We start from the raw sequence: 26,026 nt of genomic DNA, 5'->3' as shown, positions 1-26,026 counted from the left end.
CACTATAAATTTATCAACCTCCTGGGAGTCACCGTCACCACTGTCATTCGGTACCACCGGTCCTTCTTCATATTATTCTGCACATAGAGCGTTGGTTGGTTTTAATTGTAAACTTGACAGAATCTGGAATTATTTGGGAGATGGGTATGCCTGTTGGGCTATTGATTACACTAATTGATTGGCAAGACCCACCCACTGTAGGCGGCACATTCCTGGCTGGGGTCCCTGATGTGGAGGTGGATGTGTATAGTTGAGCAGCAGTGTGAATTCATCACTCTCTGCTTCCTGGTTGTGAACACAATGTGACCAGCTGCTTCACCAGCTGCTTCCGGACCCTGCATTGGCTTCCTTGCAGTGATGGATCAACTCTTGAAGAATGAACCCGAATAAAACCTTTTTTCCTTAAGTTGCTTCTGTCGGTATAGTTTATCATAAGAACCAAAATGAAAACAAATGTGTAAGAACCATCCTTAAGAACTATTTAATTAAAAGATTATTGTATAGAGTAATGGGTTTCATTATGGCATTTTTAATACATCACGTTTGTTGATAGTTCTCTCCTGTCCTTCTGTCTCCCTCCCATGGGTCCCCTTCCTCCCCAGTGGTGTCCCCTTTTGCTTTGTTTCACCGCTATCCTGTTATGTTCTATTTTCTCTCTCCTCCTCCAGGATCTTCTCCCCTCTCATGCTCTCCTTTCTACTTTCATAACCCCTCCATATATGTGTGTATGTGTGTGTATACATACATACATATATATATACACACACACATATATATATATTCTAATGTAGCATATACACACATACCCACAATGAAATTTTATTTAGCTACAAAACAAAATTAAACCATAACATTATCTGGAAAATGGATGGAGATGGGAAATATTATTATATTATTATAGGTATAACCTAAGTAATTGTTATGTTAAGAAGTAACCTAGCCTCAGGAAGACATAAGAAGGTGGGGTTGGAGGAGAGAACTCCCCTTCACAAAGGCTGGAAAAGGATGCCCTCAAACAGCGCTGCTGCCATGGCCCCCTCAGGCCTCTGTTCAGGTTGAGTACCTAAAGATGTTTAAGACCAGAAGTAATTTCAGATTGTATTTTAATTTTGGTGTGGCTGCACACATACAATAAACTTACTGAAGATGAGACTCAACAGGAAGTATATCGATAGCTTATACTCATCAGCTGAAAGCACAACTTTGAATCTATTCACACACAAACTGTTATGTGGAGCATTAGCTACTGTTCTCAATATGACAACAGCATCATAGGAAAGGGTTATGTGGGTCACAGTTTCAGGGTATAGTCAATCATGGTGGTGGGGCGGGGAAAGGGCGAGAAAGGAGGAGGGATGAGGCGAAGGGGAGAGGAGGAGGAGGAAGATGGGGGAGAAGACGAGGAAGGGAAGGAAGGAAGAGGAAGATGGAGAAAGGGGAGCATCCATTTCTGATGAACAGAGGGAAAATTCCTGAGTATGCACTTCAAGACCAGCTTCCTTGTTCGCTAAATCACAAGAATAGAAACTGCCCTAGTTGGAAGGAGAATTGGCAGATATGACCCGAGCCTGAACCATTATGTTTATGCATCCCTCTCTTGTGGTATCAGGACAGTTTTGTGTGAATCTCAGACTAGCGGATCAGACACGAACAGCTGTCTAACGGTTCCTTTGGTCATATCATAATCCAGATCACTTCAGAGTACCCCTTCTCTGCCAGGGTCAGTCACAAGTGCCACATGGCCCTCCGTCACCACAAGGGGTGGAATTCCAGCGTATATCATGCATGCTCAAACGAGGAGAGGAAGTTGGTGGATCCAGATCGCTCCCTCGCAGCGAGCCGTCGCCATTCTGGCTCAGCCTGCGCTGGACTTCTGCCCCATCAGAGGTTCAACAGGGACAATATCCTCTACAGTAGTTCCAGAATATTCCCCCACCCTTGGCCTTCTGGAAAGTGGCAGGAAACTGAGCAATGATCACTTAAGGTTGTCTACTGCATTTCCTCTCTGAGAGGCCAAGTGAGGAGCTCCTAGGTGCTTTCCACAGCTCCCTAAGTGTCTTGGCTTAGATTTTAGCACAGCAACTGTGACAGATTGTGTAAGCTCGTTCCATCAGATGGACATCAATATCATGATCTGAAGATGTCTCTAAACGGGGACACCCAAGTCCTAACTATGAAAGGGCAGTCAGACATTCCCGCATAGTTTAGTGGTTTGTAAGATACGGGAGGCACACATATGTGGCTTCCCATGCTATTGCTGCCCCTGCAGAATACAGTCACGAAGCAAAGACAATTGACATCCGAGGCCACACCCTTTGTCCTGTTGTGGAGCAAGTGCTTAAGGATGTTATTCAGAATATGGTTTGAAATAGACCAATAGGGGATTCACTTCTGTGCAAATGTTAGGAACGCAGTGATCCAGCAAACCCACATGATCTAGGGTGATCTGGGGTACACAAAAGAGGGTCCTGACGAGATGAGAACATAGGTGACCCTTTCTACATTGCTTGCCTTCAGAACTTCAGTCTACTCTATAATAGAACCCACTAACTAACCCCAGTAGCTGTCATTTGTGGGTGGGTGGACATGTGAAAGAAAGGATGGATGAACTCTTCGTATTCATACTATGGTGAGTGACAGACAGAGAAGGATGCAACTCAGATCGCCATAAAGGAAAAAGGATCCATTGGCTTCTGTGGTTAATGCCTCTGGCTGGTTCATGGTTTTACATATGGCTTGGTCTAGAATTTAAACTACCACGGTCAACCTCCATTTCCCTCTCTCTCTCCCCCCTGTCTCCTCCCATCCCTGCCAAGCCCCTGCTGGGATGAAAGGAGGAATCCCTGAAACACACAGAGGTTGGGGATTTAAAACACACGATGGCTTTGCCTGGTTCCATGTTCATGGAGAAATTATCATTAAACAAAACAACAGCAGCCGGAAAAGCAAAGCAAAACAGCCCAACCCTTCTATCCTGTGAGGCTAACGATGGGAATGTGAACAAGGCTTCATGTCACAGGTCATGAAGAGGGAAGTTTCAGCTGAATGAAAAAGGACAGGGGTTTCTTTCACATTCCCCACCACTAGTGTCTGTTTAGCGCAGGTGACTCCAGGAGACCGAGGCTGGAGTGTCAGGAATGAGCAGACAGATGTGTGTAGCCAAGAGGGAGCCACCATCATGTAGTAGAAAAGAAGACACTTTATGGACAAGAACTACTGTGGAGACAGAGAGGGGCTCCTGGAAGGGCAGACAGGGTGGAGCTTCACAGGCAAGGTCATCCCCAGGTCCTGATGCTGAGACTCGGGTTCCAGTCTCTGCACATTGCTGAGGCTCATTATTTGAAGTCTCCATTGCCCTTCCCCTCATCTGAGAGCCAATGACTCACCCTACTCAGGGTGGCCTTTGCCGAGACTGGGAAGGACCATAGGCCAGTAGCTTAAGAAATTGGGTGTGAGCTCAGGCCATTCCTTAGTAAATGACTCTTGACTTCAACTGATGAGTATCATCTGTGGGGTACATGTGGAGCATGTTTTGGGTTTCCTTTCAGTATTATTGTGATAAGAAGAGAAAGAAACAAACTTTCAGCCAATGATGGCACACACATCAAAACCAGCAAATATTTCCAGGTTGTTTTTACGAAAACTCCCAAAGAGGAGGGTCTCAAAAACCCCCATTCCTAAAGAAGAGCGTCCATCAGAGCTAGGGGCCTGTATATTGGAGGTGACTGCCTCACCAAGCACTGTCCTTCCTTCTCCCTGCCTGACCTTCACACAGCGCTGGCTAAGCATGGCTGACTTGCAGGCCCAGGAACAGGGATTGCAGCTCTGTGCTGTTGTGGACACCTGCCACCCATTTCTCTGGCACCAGATCAGGAGGGCACCAGGTTGTCCAGGCTTACCCTGTAGGGAAGGCTTTCCCAGGATGTTAAAAGCTGGGAAGGTTGGGACTGGGGAGATGGCTCAGCCAGGAAAGTGTCTGCTGTGGAAATATATCCTTGGAGATAAACATATCTCCTGAAAGGTGATGTGGGAGTCCCCTATGTGTTCTGATTACCATTAATGAATAAAGAAACTGCCTTGGCCTGTTGATAGGGCAGAACTTAGGTAGGCGGGGAGGACTGGACTGAATGCTGGGAGAAAAAAGGGTGGAGTCAGAAGCCATGGAGCTGCCAAAGTCAGACATGTCAAATCTTTGCCAGTAAGCCACTGCCACATGGCAATATACAGATTAATAGAAATGGGTTAAATTAATATAAGAGTTAGCCAATAAGAATCTAGAGCTAATGGGCCAAGCAGTATTTTAATACTTGGGGTGTAAGCTAGCTGAGTGGCTGGAAAGAACAAGTGGCCCCCTCCTCCAACAGAAAGGAAACAGAAAAGATGCTCCACATGTACCCCGAAGGCGGTGTTCATCAGACACTTTCAGAACCTGAGGCAGATCCCCAGGACCCTTGTAAAATTTGGGCATAGTGTATGTGTCTGTGTTCCTAGTACTAGGACTGTAGAAATAGGCAGATCCCAGGAGCCCACTGTCTCCTAGCTGAATCAGTGAGCTCCAGGTTTGTCGAGTGACCCTTATTTCAAAAGCTAAGGCAGAGAACAGCAGAGGAAGACACTCAGCAGTGACCTCTGGTATCCACACTCAAATGCACGCACACACACATGTACACACCCACATGAATATGCACACGCGTGCGCACACACACACACACACACACACACACACACACACACCACTCACGGGCGCTTAAAGGGTCACAAAACCAAACCAAACCAAACCTAGAAAGGTCTCAGACAAACAGGAAGGAATTGGTTACTTTGATATGAAGCCCAAACAGATGTCATTTGCCCTTTTTCTCCTATCAACCCCCTCCCTTGGAACCAGCTGTTGACACTAACGAGCACACTAATGCTGCCCACACCAAGCCCAGTCCCTTCAGTGGCGTTGTGAACAGACCCGAGCTTCACATATGCTGGCCATGTCCTCTGCCACACAGCTGCAGCTGGAGCCCTGATTCCCCGGTGACTTTCTTGTGTCTCAACTGCTAACTTCCTCTGAACATCCCTCACCAAGTTACACCCTCTACTGGTAGAAGTTCTCCCTAAATAAGAACATGAAGCTCAAATTTCTAGTTCAAGCCTACTTAAAAATAGGGATTGACTCAGAAAATACATATTATGAGTAGTTTAATATTAAGCATTCGTTGTTAAATATGAAATATCTTGATCTGATGATGTACTGGAGATTTCACGGCATTTCTTCTTTTAAATTATCAATTCAAGCAAGAATGGATGCAGCTGTGTTTGGGGCGTGGCGACCAGCAGGCCGGCATCTTACTTATTCCCGCCCAGGCCTTGGCTGGCTGTACATTTAAGAGATAGATTTCCCAAGAGTCTTATCCCTGGCCAAAGGCCTCAGTTTGCTTCCAAGTTGCTGCTGTAATCTGTGGATTAAAAAATGCTTTCCTCTTGGAGAACATTGATGTTCTGCCGTGTTTATCACTGAAACCTAACAAAGCATGGCATGTTTACCTCCTTCGAAGAGATGGGACTTCTGGGGACAAATACAAAGAGAAAGCAGCCACAGGCCCTTGTGGTTCTGACTCACTGCCGCTCCCACGAAACTCTGACCTTATTTCTAACCCGTTCCCAAAATCCCCGGTAGCAGTCTCAGGATGCACATCTGGGGTTGCTTAGTGTCCACAGTTAACTGTCCACTCTTGGTCACTGTATAACTTGGCACCGTGAAGTTGAAAGATTTCATATTTGTGTCTATGTTTCTGATGACAATGACTTGACCCTTGCAGCTTAAGAGTTAGACTAAAGAGATGGTAAAGCAGTATAAACATGGATGCCCGCCTTCCACTCACCCTGCCCTTCTCAGACTTCAATGAGTGTACACACAGCCTGGGAATCTTGTTAAACTTCAGACTCTGAGCCAGTATGTCTGGGATGCATCCTGGCACTCTGAATTCTTGGTCCTTTTGTTTCAGGTTGAAATGTGTTTATCGAGGCCAGGGAGATAGCCCAGGCGCAGAGCATTTGTCTCAGAAGCATGAGGACCCGAATTCTGCACCCTTGTAAAAATGTTGGGTGTGGTGGCAAGAGCTTCTGATCCCAGAGCTGAGCCTCACGGAGGCAGAGATGAGAAGCTTGCTGGGGTCCTTGGCTAGTCAGCCTGGCCTAACCAGTGAGCCCCAGACCTCTTATTAGGAGGCACTGTGTCAAAGGAGAGGCGGAACAGCTTCCTAGGGATGATACCTAAGGTTGTCTTCCAGCATCCACCTGCACGTGAAATTTCACGCCTGAGCAGAGAAAATTGTTTCCTTTCTTTGTCCACTGTAACCTTGCATGAACAGAAACACTAGGCTGCAGGTGCACTAAGTAACTCCAAGACCTCATTAGCATGGCTTCCCTTTGAGTGTGGCTCCTTACTGTCTTCCGTCTCCACTGGTGTCTTGGGGCAGCCCATGGTAGGTCTTATGTAGTTCACTGTTATGTAGTCTCCCCTTGACTTCTGGGTTTCTGCAAGCATCCCCTGGGCTGAAGACATCACACGGGTCTCTACTGGGCCGGAGAGGATGAATAAGCCGGCTGGAAACAACCTGGGCCCCAGGAGGCAGACTCTAGGGGCTGGGGATCGCGATTTGAGCAGTGAAAGAGTGGACAGAGCAGGTGGCGAGGGAGCTGGGATGGGCATGAAGGTGAAGTTAACCTTGCCATAAGACTTCATGGGATAAATGTTATCAGTCCTTAGGGGACAGATGCCACAACTCCATGAGCTCGGCTAGTCAGATGGATTACTTTCCAACTTTCAAAGTAACATTTCAACTCCTTTCCTGTATTTCAGGTCCATAATACTGTCCTGAGCATTGTTTCCGTGTGTGTGTGTGTGTGTGGTGTATGTATACATGCATATGTGTGTGTGTGTATCTGTACACACACACATATATAACTGAGGGCTTTAATGGCCTGACCCATGGTGTAGTATTCTGATCCTACAGCCATGTTCCTTCAGTTTTAGAGTACCCCTTGCTAGATGTCAGAGTGTATTGAACACCAGCACTGCCACTGTCCTATCAGTGATAAATGGGGCTTATGTGAGCCACCGAGAGGCAGAGAACTGGGTCACACAAACCATCATCAGTGTGCCAGCTAGAGCAGCCCACAGAGTTCCTGGAAGGAAAACACAGCAGCGACACCACTTTCTGAACAAGTGTGTGGCTCCAGCCTTCCACCTTCCTTCGGAGCTGCCCACATTGCCTCCTTTTCTTTCCAGGAGAGCTGATCAGTGCTTGCTTGTGGTAGTTTGAATGTAACTGGCCTCCATTGACTCATGGGGAGTGGCACTATTGGGAGGTGTGGCTTTGTTGGAGTGGGTATGGCCTTGTTGGAGGAAGTGTGTCACTGTGGGGGTGGGCTTTGAGGTCTCTCCTACATGTGCTCAAGCCACACCTAGTGTCTCAGATCACGTCCTGTTGTCCGAAGTCCAAGATGTGTTAGCTCTCAGCTCCTTCTCCAGCGCCATGCCACTATTGCACCTGTGGACTTCTTGCCTGGTGGGTCGGTATTGTAGCATGCAGGGCATGCACGCTGAATATGTGCATTAGTGACATTTTCCCCACCAGTGTCCCGAATAGCACCTTTCAGTACTATGAAAATCAGCCGTTTAAATAAAGATACTACTAACAGAGTTTTGTAGCTGTGTTTGCATTGTTTATCTCTTGCTACTGTAATTCAGCTAACATTTTTAAGTGTTTTCTTAAAAAGTACATGTCGGCAAATGATTTCCTATGAAGCCAGTCATCATTTTGAAGATGCCACAAAACATGAAAGTATGGATTTAATAATAACAAAAAAGATTCATAATTTCAAATAGACAAGTCCATCCTCTTGTGGTGGGTTCTTCATGTATTTCGATACTTGTTGGGACCATTTGGAGTCCTGGCCTCCAGCTGCTCTTCCCTGCTAGAGATCTTTACTTTCCTTCTGATTTGAGTTACTGAAAGCTGTGTCAAAGTTGTTTACCAGCTCTGCTTCACGAGCACGTGTTGCCTTGCCTTGAGGATCAGAGGATAAGGATTTCACCTGTTGGCCCACCTGACTGTTGGGTATATCTCCGTGGTGCTTTTGAATAAAGGGCTTCTTACCAATGACTAGAGGTCCGTGTCTCTGTCTTTGTGTGTGTGTTTGTGTATTTCAACCTCCAGCCCCTTGCCAGAAGCTCGGGAACTGTATGGTAGCGCATAGAGCACAGACAGGCGTTGTGCGCTGCAGGTACTTTGCTACTACCCTTTGTTTTCCAGTGGCATTCGGGGAAACAAAGCTGTTCTGGAGTTAATTCCAGCTGACAGTTGGTCATTTACCAGGGGAGCTGGTTGTCATTTAAGTTGAATGACTATCACTATCCAAGCTAGGAATGAAGACAATAAGATACTTGGCAGAAAAGGAGCTTCAGATTAGAGACCTAGAACTCATTTCCATCTGTGAGAAGTTTGGTGGCACCTGCCCATCTTAGACTGTGTTTCATCATGAGTAGGGAAGTTCTGATCCACTCCACAGCAGTGACTATGACCGGTGTTGGGAGGAGGCCACTTGTTCGTTTCCCAGCCACACAGACTCCCAAAAATAATCACACATAAACTACATTATTTAAATCACTGCTTGGCCAATCACGTAAGCATATTGCTAACTAGCTCTTATATCTTTGGTTAACCCATTTCTATTATTGTATATTTTATCACGAGGCTTGTGGCCTACTGGCAAGGTTCCAGTTCGTGGCTTGTGTCTTTCCCCTCTGGTGGCTACATGGCATCTTACGACTCTGCCTTCTTTCTCCCAGCGTTCAGTTTAGGTTTCCCTGCCTAGCTCTACTTTGCCCTATCCCAGGCCAACCCAGCTTCTTTATTCATTAACCAATGAAAGCAACACATATACAGAAGGATTTCCCACACCAGATCAGCCTTGCCCCAGGACTGAACTGAGCAGATTCTCCACTCACTGTAGAACACCACGGTCTTAACTCCAGGGAAGAATGTCCAGCTCTAAAGCACTGGTTACCCATTCACTCCTCACATCTGCAGAAAGACAAAAGTTTACGTTCAGTGAGTTAAGTGGTTTGTACTTGAATTCATCTATCAGAGGCAGGATCTGCTCTGAAATTCAGAGTCTGATTAGCTGAGGGGGAAATATTAAAGCAGTGTCTTAGGGTTTCTCTTGCTGTGAAGAGACACCATAACCAAGGCAACTCTTACAAAGTAAAAACATTTAATTTGGGTGGCTTACATTGTCAGAGGTTTAGTCCATTACCATCATAGGGGGATGGTGGCAGGAAGTCACCCTGAAACACTAGGTCAGTGGCCTCAGGACCCATTATATAACATTGAAATGGCGCCTAGGAACATGGGCTTTTCTCAACATGCTCTGTTCATTGTATATAGCCCAGGTTTCCAGTTTTTCTCTACCAGCTTACTGCTTCATACATTAATCTTTCAAAAATACCTTGGTACTTTGTTTTTAATTAAAAATTTAATACGATATATATTTTGGGCATATTCTTCCCCCTCCTGTACTTCCCCCAACCTCAACTCTCCTGCTGCTCCACTGGACATCCCCAGCTTGAGTAACATGCAGGACTTCGGCTTTGGATTACAGCCAATTTCTCCCTTTGCCTGGCATTTCTGGGAGCTGTTCTTTCATGCAGCCATTCCTTACAGTAGACTTAAAAAAATTGTTTCAGACTAATAGTAAAATTGAGCCGGGTGTACTGAATGTTAACCAAACGGTGTCTCCTACATGCACAACCTGTCAACATCCTGTCCCAGAGCCTGCCCCTTGTTAGAGTCAGTGATTCTACACTGACATGCCAGCATCACCCACAGCCGCTAGTGACTGACTGGTGTACAGCATGTACGGTGAGTGATGTCTTTTGATATATGTATGATATAAAATGAGTTTGTTATTATAGTATCATGTCATATGATAGCCCTCAAAATCCTGTCATATGTCATTCCTAGCCCTCAGAATCCTATGCTCTGCTCTATGCCCCTCCCTCCCTGACCCTTGAAGCACTGCCTTTTTTTTTTTTTTAAACTGGTTCTATAACTTTGCCTCTTCCAGTATCATATAGTACATAGCCGTTTCAGATTAGCTCCATTCTGTTAGGAATGTGTATTAAAATTTCTTCCATGTCTCTTGTGGCATCATAGCTCGCTCATTTAATATTTATTTTTCCATGCTGAGTAATATTCTATCTGTGGATATTTCACGTTTGTTCATTTGTCATCAGTTGGTCATCTTGCTCTACCTAGATAGAAGCCATGGACAGGGAAGATCTTCAAGAACTTGTCTTTGGCTCCAGACCCCATGAAAGATGGGTCCCTTCTTCTGTCTCATGTTTGTCTATTGGAGGACATCTTGACTGATTGAAACTTGGGCAATTATGAGAAAAGCTGTTACAGATGTTCATGTGGATTAAAGCTGCTGCCCGCATCATGGGGATGCTTTCCTCTTCTCTGGGCAAGTGTTGAAGAGAGTTTGCTGGACTCTGGCAAGTGCTTTCTTAGCCGTGTAGGAAGCGCTCAGACTGTGATCCACAGAGGCTGAATCACTTTGGATTCCCACGTGAAATGAGACTTCCTGCTGCTCCACGCCCACACCACTGGTCTCAGCAGTCTGGATTCTGGCCATCCCAATAAGTGGTACATTTGCACACATTTGTCTCTTCTCACCCCTTTCTCAGGTGCTCCCCAGGGGTCTGCCCTCTCTGTGTCTTAGAGGTTCAAATCCAAGGAATTTTTATCAAGGAGCTCTCTTGCCTTCCAGCTAAGTTTGCCAATGGCCCACAACAAGAGGACCAAGGGAGGGAAGACTTTGGGATTGATTTCCTTAGTCCCTTCCTCCAATTGCTTCACTGTTTCTGCTTCCCTTTAATAAAGTCTTGTTATGGGAGGGGCCAGAACACATGATGTCCCTGCCTACACTTCCAAAGCCCACTGTTAAACTCTCAACATCTAAAATTTGGATGGATCCTGTTTGTCCCCAACTAGATCTTGGTTCATGCACTGCACACAGCCTTTTCCTGAAAAGGTCTGATAAGTCACTCGGCTATGGTGCTTGGCCATTCTCACACAGGCTCATATTAAAACCTCACTTCTAACTGTGGGGCTCAATTATTCACCCCATACACAGAATAAAATGCATTTTCCCTAGGCAGAGCTGGGTTTTCTAAGGTGTGTCTGTTAGGGACTGGCCATCCTGGGCAGAGCAGCAAGTATTGTTTGGGGGGTGGCGGGGTATTTCCTCTGTCCCTTATGGGTTCAATATATTCCTTTGCTGTTGTGTCCCCCAAATACTGTGCTGGCTGAGCACCCCTCATCACCAGGACTTTCTTCATGTCCCTACTTTGCCCTTCTCAAAATCCAGGTCTATCTTCCCTGGGGAGATTTCTCAGCAGCTTCCTTTCCTCCTGGATGCTTGCAGTTCCACCCAGGGCAGAACGTGGCCATCTGTCACCTCGCTGCACCCCAGCAGGTTTCTCTTTGCTTAGGGAAAGCTCTATTTGCATGGCTCACAGGCTTAGGTGAAGACAGTCAGACCGCAGGCCTCTCCCTGAGGTTCCAAGGCCACCGCAGTCCCAACCACACTTCCTGAAGAAAGGGAGGCAGATTCAGGAAGATCAGTTTCCATGAGAGGAAACATTACTCTGTAAGGCAATGGTTGGGGCTGGAGACCATAGACTTTACTGGGAGAGGATGCTAATTTTATGGTCTTATTAGTTTATTACTTTTTTTTTTTTTTTGTTTTTTTTGGTTTTTTGAGACAGGGTTTTTCTGTGGTTTTGGAGCCTGCCCTGGAACTAGCTCTTGTAGACCAGGCTAGTCTCGAACTCACAGAGATCTGCCTGCCTCTGCCTCCCAAGTGCTGGGATTAAAGACGTGCGCCACCACCGCCCAGCCTAGTTTATTACTTTTATGGTTTTATTACTCTTTAGTATTCTGAAGCTGTTGGGCATGAGAGTTTCTTAGTTGCTTGGTTGACTGTCATACTCTTACCACAGAAATTGCCTTGAAGCTCAATCAGGTGTCTAACCTTGATCAGGCAGTGACAGGGACCAGACCTATTCTTGTCTATTCTCACAGAGACTGGCTGTGACTTCCTGTCTCCCACAGAAGAAACCTCAAAGAACGCATGCCAGACCAGAGTGTAGGCAAGTGAAGGCGGGGCCTGTGCCTCTGGTGCTCTTCTCCGTGTTATACACACACAGCCTCTTCAGCGGTAAAACTGAAACAGGAAATCAAGGCCACATGACTTCCTTTTACCTTTGGTGAGCTCTGAGAACAGTCCGTTGTTTAGGACTGGTACTACGAGGTAATTTTCATGTTTGAAAAAAAAAAACCTAGACACTTTGCATCTTTTCTCTCTTGGTGCAAGCAATTAAAAATCAATATGGAAAATAGACCATTGCCCTGGCCTGCCAGTGCACCCTAGACAATGCCCCAGGGACCATCCAGGTGAGTCTCCCACCCTGCCTGATAGCTCGCGCCCTCACAGTCTTTCTGTCTGAGCTCATTAACAGGAGTAAATGGACTCATAAAGAACTGGTGGTGGGGTCCATTTTTGTTTTCTTGGTGGTGTTGGTCTTTTGTTTGTTGAGACAGGGTTTCTCTGTAGCTTTGGAGCCTGTCCTGGAACTAGCTCTTGTAGCCCAGGATGGCCTTGAACTCACAGAGATCCACCTGCCTCTGCCTCCAGAGGGCTGGGGTTCAAGGCCTAGGGTATCACCACCACCCTTGAAGAGCAGGGAGTCTATTTTCTCTGCTTGTTGCTGCTGACAGCAATTTGCTACAGTCCATAGTTGAACGTTCCCAAGAGCCTTCAAGTTACAAACCTTTACTCTTCACTAAGGGATGGGCTGGAAGACACTCCTGGGCAGATGCCCTGAGTGGGGCTGCTGGCAGAAGAGCCACAGAGCAGGAGATAACTGCTGTAAACTTTTTCTTTTTATGCTCTGGAAATGCAGAGGCAGCTCATATATGGTGGTTGTGAGCCACCATGTGGATGCTGGGAACTGAACTCAGGACCTTTGGAAGAGCAGGCAGTGCTCTAACTGCCGAGCCATCTCCAGCCCCAGATAACTGCTGTAACATTTCTGGAATGTCAACGAGAAACAGCTGGTATGAGAAAGAGAGCCAAGGAGGCAAACCCTGTTGGGTCCACTGTCCAGAGAGTCCTGTCGTCTGCACCAAACCCTGCACTGTGCTGCTGTCTGCACCGAACCCTGCACTGTGCTGCCGTCTGCACCAAACCCTGCACTGCCAGAAGGACTTGATACCTGGCTCCAGCCTGAAGTCAGTCTCTGGAGACTGATTCCCCTGAAGGCCCTGCTCAGCTCTTGTTCTTGGAGATTTCTTTTTGCCTCCAATGCTCATGCTTGGAGCTGAAGCAGCCAGCAACCTGGAAGTGCCAACAGGTGGAGACAAAAAGACAGGACAAACACCTGTGCCTGGTCATAGCACGAGGAAGGTGCAACCTAGCAAGGCAACAAGTGAACCTTCAGGCTGCAACTGAGTGGCTGCCCATCTCTAGCCCACACAGCACAGCAGAAAGCGGGTCCCACAGCAACCAGTGAAGAGAAATGCCGAGTCACAGCTTTCCCCTGTCCTGCTGCCACAGGTTAGGATCCCATGCCAAGACTGTGTTTGAGGATACCAGTGTAACTAGGGGCCCAGTGTAACCAGCCTGAATTTTCAGCTCGATGCGGGGGGGGGGGGCGGATTAGGTAAGGCGTAGCTCTTGTTGACATTAGCAGCTCATTTTGGTGGCGCTAGCTCTTAGTGTTGTCGTGGTTTCTGAATCCACCGGGAGAAAATCAGAGACTTAGACTCAATTCAAATTGCCAACAAAATGGGATCATCTAAACTGAGTCCAGTTGGCTAATTCTAAATATACACTTTTTCACTATAAAAAAATTTTACATTAAATGAATTTATTCTTCCTGCTAGCAGAAGGACAGCAGCCTTAGAGCTAATACAACATGCCATGTGGGTGGGAACTAAGGTGAGATTTTCGAGGTGGACATCAGAAAGATGTGTATCATAGCTATCCATGGACTCCACAGCGGGGCAGGAAAACGGTTTTACTCCCTCAGCTGTTTCTTACTTCCCTGCTACGCGGTAATAAAAAGACCATTCCTTTCCTATAGCCACATGCAGGCAGGTTTTACAGAAGCAAAGGCAGCTGCCAACATCTGTTTTAGAGAGGGCTTTTACCTTTGTGAAGAGACACCATGACCATGGCAATTCTTATAAAGGAAACATTTAATTGAGGTGGCTAGTTTCTGTTTCAGAGGCTCAAAACATTATCAGCATGACCGGGACATGGCAGCATGCAGGCAGACATGGTGCTGGAGTAGCTGAGTATTCTACATCTTGCAGACAACAGGAAGTCAACCGACAGACTGGGCAGTATCCTGAGCATAGGAGACCCCAAAGCCCACCCTCACTGTGACCCAGCTCCTGCACTCTGACAAACCACAATTCCTAACAGTGTCGCTCCCCCTGAGATTATGGGGGCAGTTATATCCAAGATAACGCACCCTCACAGCCCGGAATCCTTTTCTTATCTCACCTGCAGACACTAGGCCCTGCCAGGCATTCCAGAGCCAAAGGTCTGGCCCTTAAGGGACGCCTGGCTCCACACTGTTTCTTTAGTCATCCCAGGGGACCTGAACACACTAACGACTGGGACAGAGCAGTTCATTTCTGGGCAGGTAAGAGCTAGGGCTGGCTGCAATACTCTCACAGTGTTACAAGGTTCAAGCACTTAGACTAATCTAAGTCTTTTGCTCAGTTGCAGATGGGAAACATGAAGAGAGAAGCAGTAACATCCAAATGTTTTTTTTTGTGTTGTTGTTGTTGTTTTGGCAGGGGTGTACTGAAGCACAAAGGAGACAGTGCAAGGAACAGGGTTCCTTGATGGGCCCCTACTGGGTGTGAAGGGCAACTCTTACACAGACAGGAAATGCATGCTGGCATAGGGGTGCAGTCAGCGGTTGCAGAAGACCCCTGGGGTTTCTACACAAGACTCTTCAATTCTTTGCTTTTAGTGCTGAGTTTTGTAGTTGACAGAGTGATGTGTGTGCACATTGGGTACTTCTGTGACTGGCTCATCAAGGATGGTCCAAGTGCCACCCCAGGAAGACCTTCCTGGACCACGTCCAGGCATACCGTATTTGTGATTGCAGGAACCTCAGGGAAGAAGTCAGCAGCTCCTGAGCCTGGTAACTGGTAGAAACAATTCTTTGAAACCAGTTTGCTTTGGGTTGGAAATTCCTGGCAAGTTTCTTGCTGTGTTCCACTGCTGCCCTTCTTATGGGTACCAGGGAGGTTATCTGGGGAGCTAGTGATTTCACTCTCGCCTAGTGACGTCAGACTCTCCATCCTCTCCGATGACAGAGCAGCACCGAGGAGACCTGGTGCAGGTATCACTTGCATCATCTCTTGGGGTCCAAGAGCAACCTTCCCCCTCCTCCCGGAGCCTAGGAAGAGTCGCATTTCTGCCCTTTGTCCTTTCATGGTGAGGTGGTGTCTGAGAAAGCCAGTTAAATCAGAAGGTGTATGTAAGAATCTTACAGTTCATTCCTCCAAAGACCTCCCTTTAAAACTACAACAGGAGAATCTCAACTGGAATTAAAAACTCAAATAATACCAACACAAATTACAGGCATGTTAGATTTTCTGATAAGAAGGCAGCCATAATAAAAATCCTTCCACAAAAACATCCCGAGTGTGTCTGAGGAAAATGAATAGGAAGCCTCAGCAAGCAAACAGATCGTAAGGAAAATCAAACACAATTTTAGAACTTATAAGTATAACAAACTCAATTTGGATGTGCTTAACAATATTGTAGGAAACAGAAAAAAAAAACAGAACAACAAAAACACAATAAACAAACAAAAAAAAAAAACAACTGACTTCAGAGTTCTCACCAGACACCGTGGGGACCTAGAGGAAATGGCGTGGTATTTCTCAAGAGTGAAAAGAAAAGAACTGTCAACCTAGAAAGCTGCATTGAGTGAAAATGCTGTAAGGATGGAGGGACGGTAAAGGTGTTCCTCTACGAAGGAAACGCTACTGTCGTCAGAGTGACCCTAAGTGACAAATGACATGCATTCTACGGGAAGAAACTTGGGCCTTAAGTAAGGACAAGGGAAAGAATAAAAACAAAATTACATTTTCTTTTTCTTCTTTAGATTTTAAACCATGTTTGGCTGTTGAAATGGAACGTGAAAAAGATTATTCAAAGCAACCACCACTTTGAGAGGTCTCGCTGCAGGGAAGAAGGGTTGATGCTAATTTTCATTGTCAAATGGATTGGATTTGGAATCACCCAGGGGACACACTTCTGATAATGCTTGTGTTTCCAGAGGTTTAACTGGGAGGACAAGACCCAACCCCCAGTGGCACCACTGAAACGTGACTCCAATTAGTCTGATCAATAAAAAACAGGTGGCAGATATCAGGGTAGAAACCTGGAAAATCAATAGCCAGGAGCCGCCTCCACAGTTGCTTCCTTCCCCTCTCGTTCCTCAGTCTGAAAAGCTGAGATCCTGTCTGCGCCCTGTTTGTTCATCAGTTTGTCTCCACTTCCCCAGTGCTGGGATTAAAGGCATAAGCCACCACTGCCTGGCTTCTAGGGTTCACTAGTGGCTAGCTCCGCCCACATCTCCAGGAAAGCTTTATTTGTCAGAACACAAAACTTCACACAAGATACCATCCCACAGGCTGGGGACCTGCGCTTAAGAAAAAAAAAGGAGAAAGTGAGCTGAGCACTAGCGTTCATCTCTCTCTGCTTCGTGACCGAGGTGACAACGTGATGAGCCGGTTCATGCTCCTGACACCAAGCTTCCATACTGCAATCTTAACCCACAATACAAACCTTTCTCCCCTAGGCTACTTTTCCTCAGGTGGTTTCTTCAAAGAAATGAGGAAAGAAACTGTGATACTGAAAAGTTGGGCCGTCCCGAACACATGGCTCTTGGGACATCTGAATTGGTTTGTGGGAGGCTTACAGAAGAGTGTGAGGCTGTGGGCTAGAATAATCCCCAGGAAGATTGACAAGAAAGAAAAACGGGGATCAGAAAGACCAAAATCTAAAGTGGTAAATTTAAGTGCTAGCCTGTCAATAATTAAATATAAATGTTTTAAATAACCTCAATTTAAAAAGATAAATAAAGGGGCTACAGCAATTGCTCAGTGGATAAGAGCACTGGTGCTTATCCAGGGGACCTGGGTTCAATTCCCAGCATCCACAGGGTGGCTCACAACCATCTGTAACTCTGAGGACTGAGCACCCTCTTCTGGCCTTCAAAGGCACTGCACGCACACAGTGCATAGACTATATGCAAACAAAACATCCATAGGCAGAACATAGAATAAAAATAATAAAAAGATGAGTGGAGAGGATTACAGAACATGGCCCAATTAAATGCTGACCATATTAAACAAATCTGCAAGCTATGCAGAACAAGAAGCTGGGAGAAATGAAAGGGAAACAGACAAACCCATAATTATAGTGGGAAGTATTAGCACTCTTAGTTGATTTAATGATTAGACACAGCATGATCAATTCTTCTTAAACAATACAAGTTGATTGCGATTCAGGGAAGGAGAAACAAGTAATTTGAATACCATTACACTGATGAAGGAATTTGTCACTATAACTGAAAACCACACACACAATTTTCTAGGCCCATGTGAACTTGCTGGAAAATTCTACTGAACACTTAATGAAGCATTGACGTAATTCTCTTTGTAGCCCTGCCTTTCCTGGGGGGGGGGACCAAACCTCTCAGAGAGGAATAGGTACACCTCTCACCTTATTGATGAGAACCCCATGAGCTGATGTAGCTTGCCAGGAGGACATACGTGGCCATCTAAGGGTAACAGGAGGGGACCATATCATGAGGCAAAATGAGGCAAAGTGTGTAAGCACTCAAAACATTACCACTGAAGTATGGTGCAAAACATCACTGCACATAAGTCAGAATGACCTAAAACCAAAAAATAATAATTTAAAAAACTTTAATTTTTGAAATTTCAGGGCAAATTTATCTACGGGAGAGGGAACTCAGAACAGAGATCTGCTGGCAGAGAGGGACTGTTTTTTGGGGGGAATAGTATTTTGTGTAAAGATTTCATATGTAAATACATAATTGCTAAATGGCTTAGTGTATATTACATATAATATAAACTTAGTATTTATATACTATAAACCATAGGTCTATTTATATAGAGAAATGTGGGAAGAATTTCACTGGCTTCAAAAGTTATTTCCATCTCCGCTATGAGGTTTCAAATATATGCTCACCCAAGTTGCATCTTTCCTTCCAGTGTTTCGAAGATGACCTCATGCCTTTTAAATGAACACTTGCTACAAGATGGCATCATAATGGATTCAGCCAAAATCCCGTGATTCTGCCCATCGCACCGCAGATAAAAGAGCACCTGTAGGTTTCAAAGATTTATAATCTGCAAGGTGAAGACTGGCAAGCATCTAGATACCCCAGAGAAGGGAAAACTATCTTGACAGCATGGCAACCAGTCTTCTCACGGGTCTTCCACCCCTGTGTCCCCAGGCACTGCATGAGCACAAGTTGCCATCTCAGAAGAAAACACAAAGAGAACCAAGAGGTCGTATCGGCGACAGGAAAGGGGACCTGCTGCCAGCAAAGGGGAAATAGGCAAGAATGAAACAGCCCCTTCATCAGGTATCAGGGTACTAGGAAAACGAGGGCGCATTAGCATGTGCTAGGGCTCTGTTTCAAATGACAGCCAGTATGCTGGTGACACACCGACTGCATCGCACCGCGAGCCCCGACATGCTCATCCTCCGCCCATGGTAACCTGCCCCCCAAGGGTACTCCCCCCACATCTCTCAGGGACCTCTCTGATTTAGCAGTAGTGATTAATTTCAATAAAAAGCCTAACACCAAAATCAGGCAAATATGTTTAATTTTTTTAAAATAACTGATGGCAAAATAAAATATTTACATCACATCATAATGTGTAAACATGTAAGGTCTCTGTACAAAGAAATATACATGCAAAAAATCATGTAAAAATATTAACTGAAATAAAGAAACAGTACACAAATAAAAGCTATGAGGTTACACATCCAGTTTCTGAATCCAATTTCTCTTTTAAAAAGTTTCTGTACAATTTTACAAGAAATTAACAAACAAAAAACCCAACAAAGGAATAAATAAAATACATTGGAAACTGCAAAGCTTAATTATGCCAGTTTATGGCTGAAGACCCAGGTGTCTGGCTGGCTTGGGAAGCAAGCTGGTCTCTTTTTTTACTGTATTTTACACAATGAAGATAAAAAGATATCCAGAAAAAATTCAAGCGTGCCAGAAACCCAACTTCTTGTGTTGAAGGACTTCCCAGGCCAGCGCCAGCTCTGCCGCAGTGACTCGGGCGCTGGGTGCCAGCCTCGGGGCGGCCAGTAGTACTTCACTGGCTTTCTCACCAAAAGCTGAAAATCCAGCCAATTACTATACAGAAAGTTGAATGTCAAAAAGTCTAAAAAGTAGTAAATGTTCAGACTGATTTTGGGGAAAAAAATAATACTTTGGCATTCTGAATAATAGCATAATAAAATTTAAAACATTACCCTATTATCCAGTTTTATATTCAGAGTATGAAATCACTTTTTACAGTCCTCAAAACTGACAAATTTCACGAAGAGTTAAGTGTCCTTGAACTGATGGCACAGGGCTACGACCCACCCCCAACACACACACAACCATAAAGCTCACTTGCGAAGTATGTGCTTTTTCTATATATTTATTACAGGTACAACAGAAGTCTTCATAAATAGTTGCAGAAAATGTTAAAGCCACAACATTGCACATGATATGAAATAAAACCAACCCCCCCCCATGAGTGCATTTACAGTATTTTCATCTGACTGTATACCGGTCAACAATCTGATTGACGGCTTGGGATGGGGTTGGGGAGGGGGGCAGTGGGGCTGGACTCAGCCCAAAGACTTCATTGGATGGGCAGACCCCCTCAGATCCCCCCCAGGAAGGCCCAGGCGGTGGGTGGGAGGGGTGGGGTGGGGGAAATGCCAGACAGAAGGCAGGGAGAATCTTATGTACAAGTAAGGCCTACGTTTCATCAGAGCAAAACCATTCATTCTGTTTTATGCAAAAGACTGAGGTTGAACGTACGTTTCAGAAGCCAAGTCTGGTGCTTGGCAAGACGCACGCAGATGAGGCGGCTGGCAAAGCTCAGTGCCAGGTGGATGCCAAGCGCTGGCTGGGGCCATGGGAGTGGCTGCCACCTGGCGAGTCTTTCCCAGAAATACACAGTATCTTTGTTTTGTGTAACACCAGTGGTTTGAACATAGGCATGGATTTCCTTGAATCAATCTTGAAAATGTTAAATTTGCAAAATTCTATCCATGTTCATTTAAAAAAGTATCTTTTTATTTTTTTGCAGAAACCTGAATAAAATACTGTGATACAGCGATGCGATCTCTGCCTTTGCAGAGTGTAACTGAAGGTCCTCCACCCCAGCGCAGCTTGCAGCTCTGAGCCCAAGTGCTGCTGGGCACAGCTCACTTGGAATGCAATCTCACACGATGAACAGCAGGCAGCCGGTCATTTGGTTTGGTTTGGTTTCCTCTTCAAAATTCAAATTAACAGCTGATTGGCAGGTGAAAGAGAATGAGAAAGAACTTCAAGAAAGGTCAAACTCTAGGCAGAAGCCTGCTCTGTAAGAAGTTTTTAATGCTCCGAATAGGTCGAACATCATTCTGGTGTTTGCGCCGCTCAATGAAGGAGGTCAGTCTGGACGTGTCGAGGACGCCCGTGCCTTTGCCGCTGCCATTTCCTGCCTGTAGCCACTGCTCCTGCAGGGCCAGTGCAGCCGAGGGACGCTTGGCCGGGTCCTCCTGCAGGAGGAAGCACACGAACTCCTTGGCCTTCTGGCTAACTCCTTTAAAGTAGTCCTCCGGGAAGCTGAAGTCCAGCCGGCAAATGTTCAGGCAGGTCTCTTCCACGCTGTCATCCAGGAAGGGGGATACGCCGCTGAGCAGCACGTAGGTGAGCACTCCAACACTCCATGTGTCCGAGGTCAGGGAGACAGGGTTCCCAAGAATGATTTCTGGGGCTGCAAACTCGGGGTTCCCCAGCAACTGGTGGATATAGTAGGTGGTGTTGAGCTGGACAGCATCTCCAAAGTCAGTCAGTTTAATGGTTGGCTTGGCCAGACTCTCATCCACCAAAATATTCTCAGGCTGTAACAGAGGAGACGACACCGTCATTGGCAGACATCCCTAGCTCATGCTCAGTCTGACCACTGTCAGGATCCTATGGCAAGGTGGGAGCCAGGCGAGTGCCAGCCAAAGAAGCTCTCTAGGTTGCTCTGCTCAGCTGAGAGCAGCTCTCAGATGCAGAGTACTGTCTTCTCCCCCAGGTACCCTCAACTGGGTAGATTCTGTGCCAACTTGGCAGCACTGACAGGAACTTCTTTGTTTTTATTAATTAATTAATTTAATTATTAAAGATTTCTGCCTCCTCCCTGCCACCGCCTCCCATTTCCCTCCCCCTCCCCCAACCAAGTCCTCCTCTCTCATCAGCCCGAAGAGCAGTCAGGGACTGGAACTTCTTAAATGTCTCCTGACCTAAGGTGCTTCACTACCAGGCCTTCCTAGACTGAAGGCAACTCTGGAAAAGACAAGGAATCTGCTCCGCTGCCAGCCTCTTCCTGTTTGCCTCCACACTCAGGCAGGAAGAGGGGCTCTCGCATCTCACATAGCCTATCTGGCCGGGTGGCCCTGCCCTTGCCCAGTCCCCGGCCTGCCAACCTTTAGGTCCAGGTGTGCTATCCTGCAGTTGTGAAGGTATCGGACGGCTTCCAGAACTTCCCCCAGGTGCCCTCTGACCTTCCCTTCGGTGAGGCTTCCCCATCGTACCACGCAGTCCAGGAGGCGACCCTGGTCAGCCCTGCAGGGGAAGGAGGACATCTGTCACCTTTCAACTCAGACCATTTGAGGGAGAAATGAACCCACCGGATAGCACAGTACAGGGAGGGGGAAAAGATCCAGCCAGGGATGCAGCCTTGCTGGGTGTTGCTATGGCAATGCTGGGCAGTACCTATGCACAGTAGACATCTGGATGTAAACAACTGCTGCAAGAAGGCAGGGGTCACTCACTTCCCGTGGCATAGGCTATCTTACACGTGAAGGTGGGATGATAAAAAGCTACATGCTATATGCATGCTTAGTCAAAGTTACCCTAATATCAACTATGTTTAATGATACAAAGTTCTCCATCAAAAGTTTGGCAGCATCTACTCATTCAACCTTCAATATCTGAGAGGGGCGCTCCACTGCCTGACTTTAGAGGAGACAGAGGCAGAGAAGGCAAAAAACCTTTCTGAGGTTCCTTGGCTCATGAACAGCCACTATTGGATGGAAGCTGCTCTGAACGCTGGCTGCTTTCAGAATGTATGTCTAGAGGAGACCAAGCACCTGTCTGTCAAGGAGTGGTCATTAGTGGGGAATCATGGCATTCTTAGGGTAAACAACTCTGTTAACGTCTGATGAGGCTGCACTGTGCTGGTTACATGACAATGGCTTCCAGACGCTCATACGTTTGAATGCTTGGTCTCCAGTAGGTGGAACCTTTTGGGAAGAATTAGGAGATGTGGCCCTATTGGAGGTGTGTCACTGAGGGTGGGCTCTGAGGTTTCAAAAGCCCACACCATTCCCAGTTAGCTTGCTTTCTCTTCCTTGTGCTTGTGAATCTCATGCTAGCTCTCAGCTACTACTTTAGCAATATGCCTGCCTGCTGCCACGCTTCTAGTCATGATGGTCATGGACTCTAACCCTATGGAATGGTGAACCCCCAAATTAAACGCTTTTTTTTTTTGGTATAAATTCCTTTGGTCATGGTATTTTGTCATGGCAATAGAAAAGTAGTCAAGTAATATACCATGTAACTTTCCAGTAAAAAGAACTAAGAGCCACAGAGCTGGGGGTATAGGCGAGTGATCCACTCTTTGCCAGGCACATGTGAGGCCCCGGGTACAGCTTTGTACTAAAAAAGAAACACACTCCCTTCAACATCCTCACCCCACCCAAGCAAAGCTAGAGCTGAAAGAGCTGCAGCTTCAGACGAAGGCTGTGGGGATTTCTGACGAAGACCTGTGTGATTTTTCATGTTCAGAATCCCTGTGGAAGGCGGGCAGGAGCTATTGGCCATCAAGATTACTAGAGAGCCTCCCGGGCATGGGGGCTTCCAGGCCAGCTCTGGGCTTGGTTTTCTACACACCCTGCATCATTTTAGCTCACGACAGCTCTCCAGTGGCTAGGCCACAAGGAGGAGGTGTCTGGAGAGACGGCTCAGCAGTCAAGAGCACGGTTATTCCTGCAGTGGACCCAGGTCCAATCCCAGCCCTCAAATGACTTGGCCATGAGTAGAGGCTCTAACATGGCAGCCTCTGATAACAAATCTATCTTTGTAGATTTCTGTGAATCCTAAAACCACAGTCTGTTTTCTCAGAGAACAAACAGGATCAGCAAAAGTGTCGGGAGCTGAGGTAAGGATGAGGAAGGGGGTACGCACATTTCCAAAACCAGGATATAACTGGTGGGGGTCTCGAAGATGTCAAGAAGACCCACGAGGAGGGGGTGCTGGAGGTTCTGCAGGATGCTAAGCTCATGGGTGACCTGGTCACGCTTCATCAACTTCTTGTTCACAAACTTTGCGGCCACTGCTCGTTTGGTTCCCTTCTGGTCGCATTTCTTAACCACAGCAAATCTGCCCCTGTAAGATTGGTCAGGGAGAAAGGACATAGGGACACTGCTGTGAGATGGTGACTTGACACCTACGCGCAGACCTTACTTTGCTGGGCTATGTGGGGAAGGAACGTGCTGTTGAATCAGCTACGTGGCTGCCATTCCTCCCTCCTCATGCTGGGACTGAGCAAGCCCTGGGCTTCCGGACCACTGAATGTGTGACCGGGACAGCTTACAGGAGCCTTGGCCTCACCATGCAGTTTCTACCTTGTCCTCCCGGACAACATCACCATTTGGAGGCTGACGTAAGTGCCCACAGTAGCCAGATAATGTCCTTCCCACTCTTGAGGGAAGGGTCTTTTCTCTTGGCTTAAGCTTACTGGCAGTGCAGGCAGGTTGTCCCTTCAACTGAGGGTCGTCTCTGGTGCTGTGTCTCAGTGCACACCCAGAGCCCGACTGGCACCTCGATGCTGTATGGTTAAGATGACCTTGCTCTCAGGTCAGCACATTGTGCTCACCCAGGGAAATGGATGAATGTGTGGCAGAGGCAGGGCAGGCTACGGGGTAAGTTACATCTGACACTCCTCCCACAGGAAGTGGACGGTCAGTGGGCGGCTGCCCAGTCCTAACTAGAATACAGAGAGAGTACAGTTGCTGGTTTCTGAGCCTGGGCAAGCTCTGCTTCTGTTCTTCTGGAATGCTCCACCGCCATGTGAGGAAGCACAGGGTGAGAGTCCGTGTAAGAAAAAGTCCTACATCTATTTCCGGACTGAGACTTGAGCGAGGTGTGGGTGTGCCAACAGGATGAGCCCGGGAAAGATGAACAAAATGCTTGCAGTCACTCTGCAGTGTTGTGAGGGCTGGCACATCATTACTGTTAAGATGGGGGCCGGGTGTGTGTGTATGTGTGGTGGGTGAGACTTGCCTGTCAGCGATATGTAAATGGATATATACCACAGGAGCCACGTGACCCATAGTGGCCAACAGAACGTAGAAGGCTGCTGACAACTGCATGGGAAAGCTCTCCCAACTTGTTGACTCTGTAGTCTTCTCTGCTCCTCTCCTGCTTTCATGGGAAAGCTCTCCCAACTTGTTGACTCCGTAGTCTTCTCTGTTCCTCTCCTGCTTTCATGGGAAAGCTCTCCCAACTTGTTGACTCCGTAGTCTTCTCTGCTCTTCTCCTGCTTTCATGGGAAAGCTCTCCCAACTTATTGACTCCGTAGTCTTCTCTGCTCTTCTCCTGCCTGGGGACACAATGACTACAGGCGGGCGGGTGCTCTGTAGTTCAGAAGGCAGCTAGAATTTAGAAGGAGACTGACTGTCTGTGGCACTGCTGAGCCACCCTGGCCTTGGCAGCCTCAGCTGGAGAGGAGTAGCCTCTTTATGTCGAAACTTCTTTGTTCCGTCAAGAGGAGCCTGATACTCCATCAGATCACAGGGTAACCCCTTCAAATCTCCACGAACAACCGAGCCAAGAGTGCATAGTCAGCCTTTCTCAACCGGCATTCTGAGAGAAGGAATCTACAACGCAAATGTGCGCCTCTTCTCTGAAATCTTCCAAGGACAGCACCCAGCTAGTGCTCTTCTAGATGCCCAGTGGGAAAATGCTTGTTCCATCAGTGGATAGCCCATGGCGTTAGGCCTTTATTCTGGGATCCAACCTAAAGTCTGCTTTGATCCCTGCCCAGTGCTTAACATCTAAAGCCCTTTAACCTGCCACTGCCTCCACAGGGTCATGTTCTCAATGCTTGCTTTTTACCCCGTGGGACCCTTCTGGGGAGGTTATGGAACCATGAGGAGGGAGTCTAGCGGGAGGAGGTTACAGCTCTGTCATGCCGTCTTTCCTGTCAGGACAGACTGAAACCCACTGAGAACAAGAGCTAGAAGAAACCCTTTCCACCTTTTGCTTCTGTCAGGTACTGGCAAACACAGAGCCACTAACCCCACACACAAGACAGTCACTCTTATCCATGGCAACATTCTCTGCTTATGGGTCTTGGATAACGATTGATCTTTCTTTTGTGGAAGGGGTTTTGGGCTTCACATCATACCTGCCGAGTTCGGCCACTTCATTGTAGAAGGAGTCAAAGTTATCCTTCCAGGTCACCATGATCCCATCGCTTCCTGGACCTGCGAGAAGAACACCATTTCTCCTGAGTACATTTGTTTTTTCTTTTAAAAACAGTGCTGCTGTCAGCAGCTGTAAGCTGGT

At 46.8% G+C, this 26,026-nt stretch overlaps 1 protein-coding gene across 7 annotated transcripts in view; it reads right to left on the bottom strand.

Moving 5' to 3' along the window:
• Positions 1–18,996: 18,996 nt before the first annotated feature.
• Trio (trio Rho guanine nucleotide exchange factor) overlaps positions 18,997–26,026 on the bottom strand; it is a 282,715-nt gene continuing 275,685 nt past the window's right edge. For all 7 annotated transcript variants that reach the window (XM_057789603.1, XM_057789604.1, XM_057789605.1 and 4 more), the window contains exons 54-57: positions 25,866–25,944; positions 23,642–23,842; positions 21,880–22,018; positions 18,997–21,309 (exon numbers count right to left, since the gene is read on the bottom strand). In XM_057789603.1, coding sequence (XP_057645586.1) covers positions 20,761–21,309; positions 21,880–22,018; positions 23,642–23,842; positions 25,866–25,944 — 968 coding nt within the window. In that variant the 3' untranslated portion in view covers positions 18,997–20,760. The remainder of the gene's footprint in view (positions 21,310–21,879; positions 22,019–23,641; positions 23,843–25,865; positions 25,945–26,026) is intronic.

This window comes from Chionomys nivalis, chromosome 15, assembly GCF_950005125.1.
Source record: "Chionomys nivalis chromosome 15, mChiNiv1.1, whole genome shotgun sequence".
Taxonomy (NCBI): domain Eukaryota; kingdom Metazoa; phylum Chordata; class Mammalia; order Rodentia; family Cricetidae; genus Chionomys; species Chionomys nivalis.
This window is presented reverse-complemented; position numbering and strand designations above follow the sequence as displayed.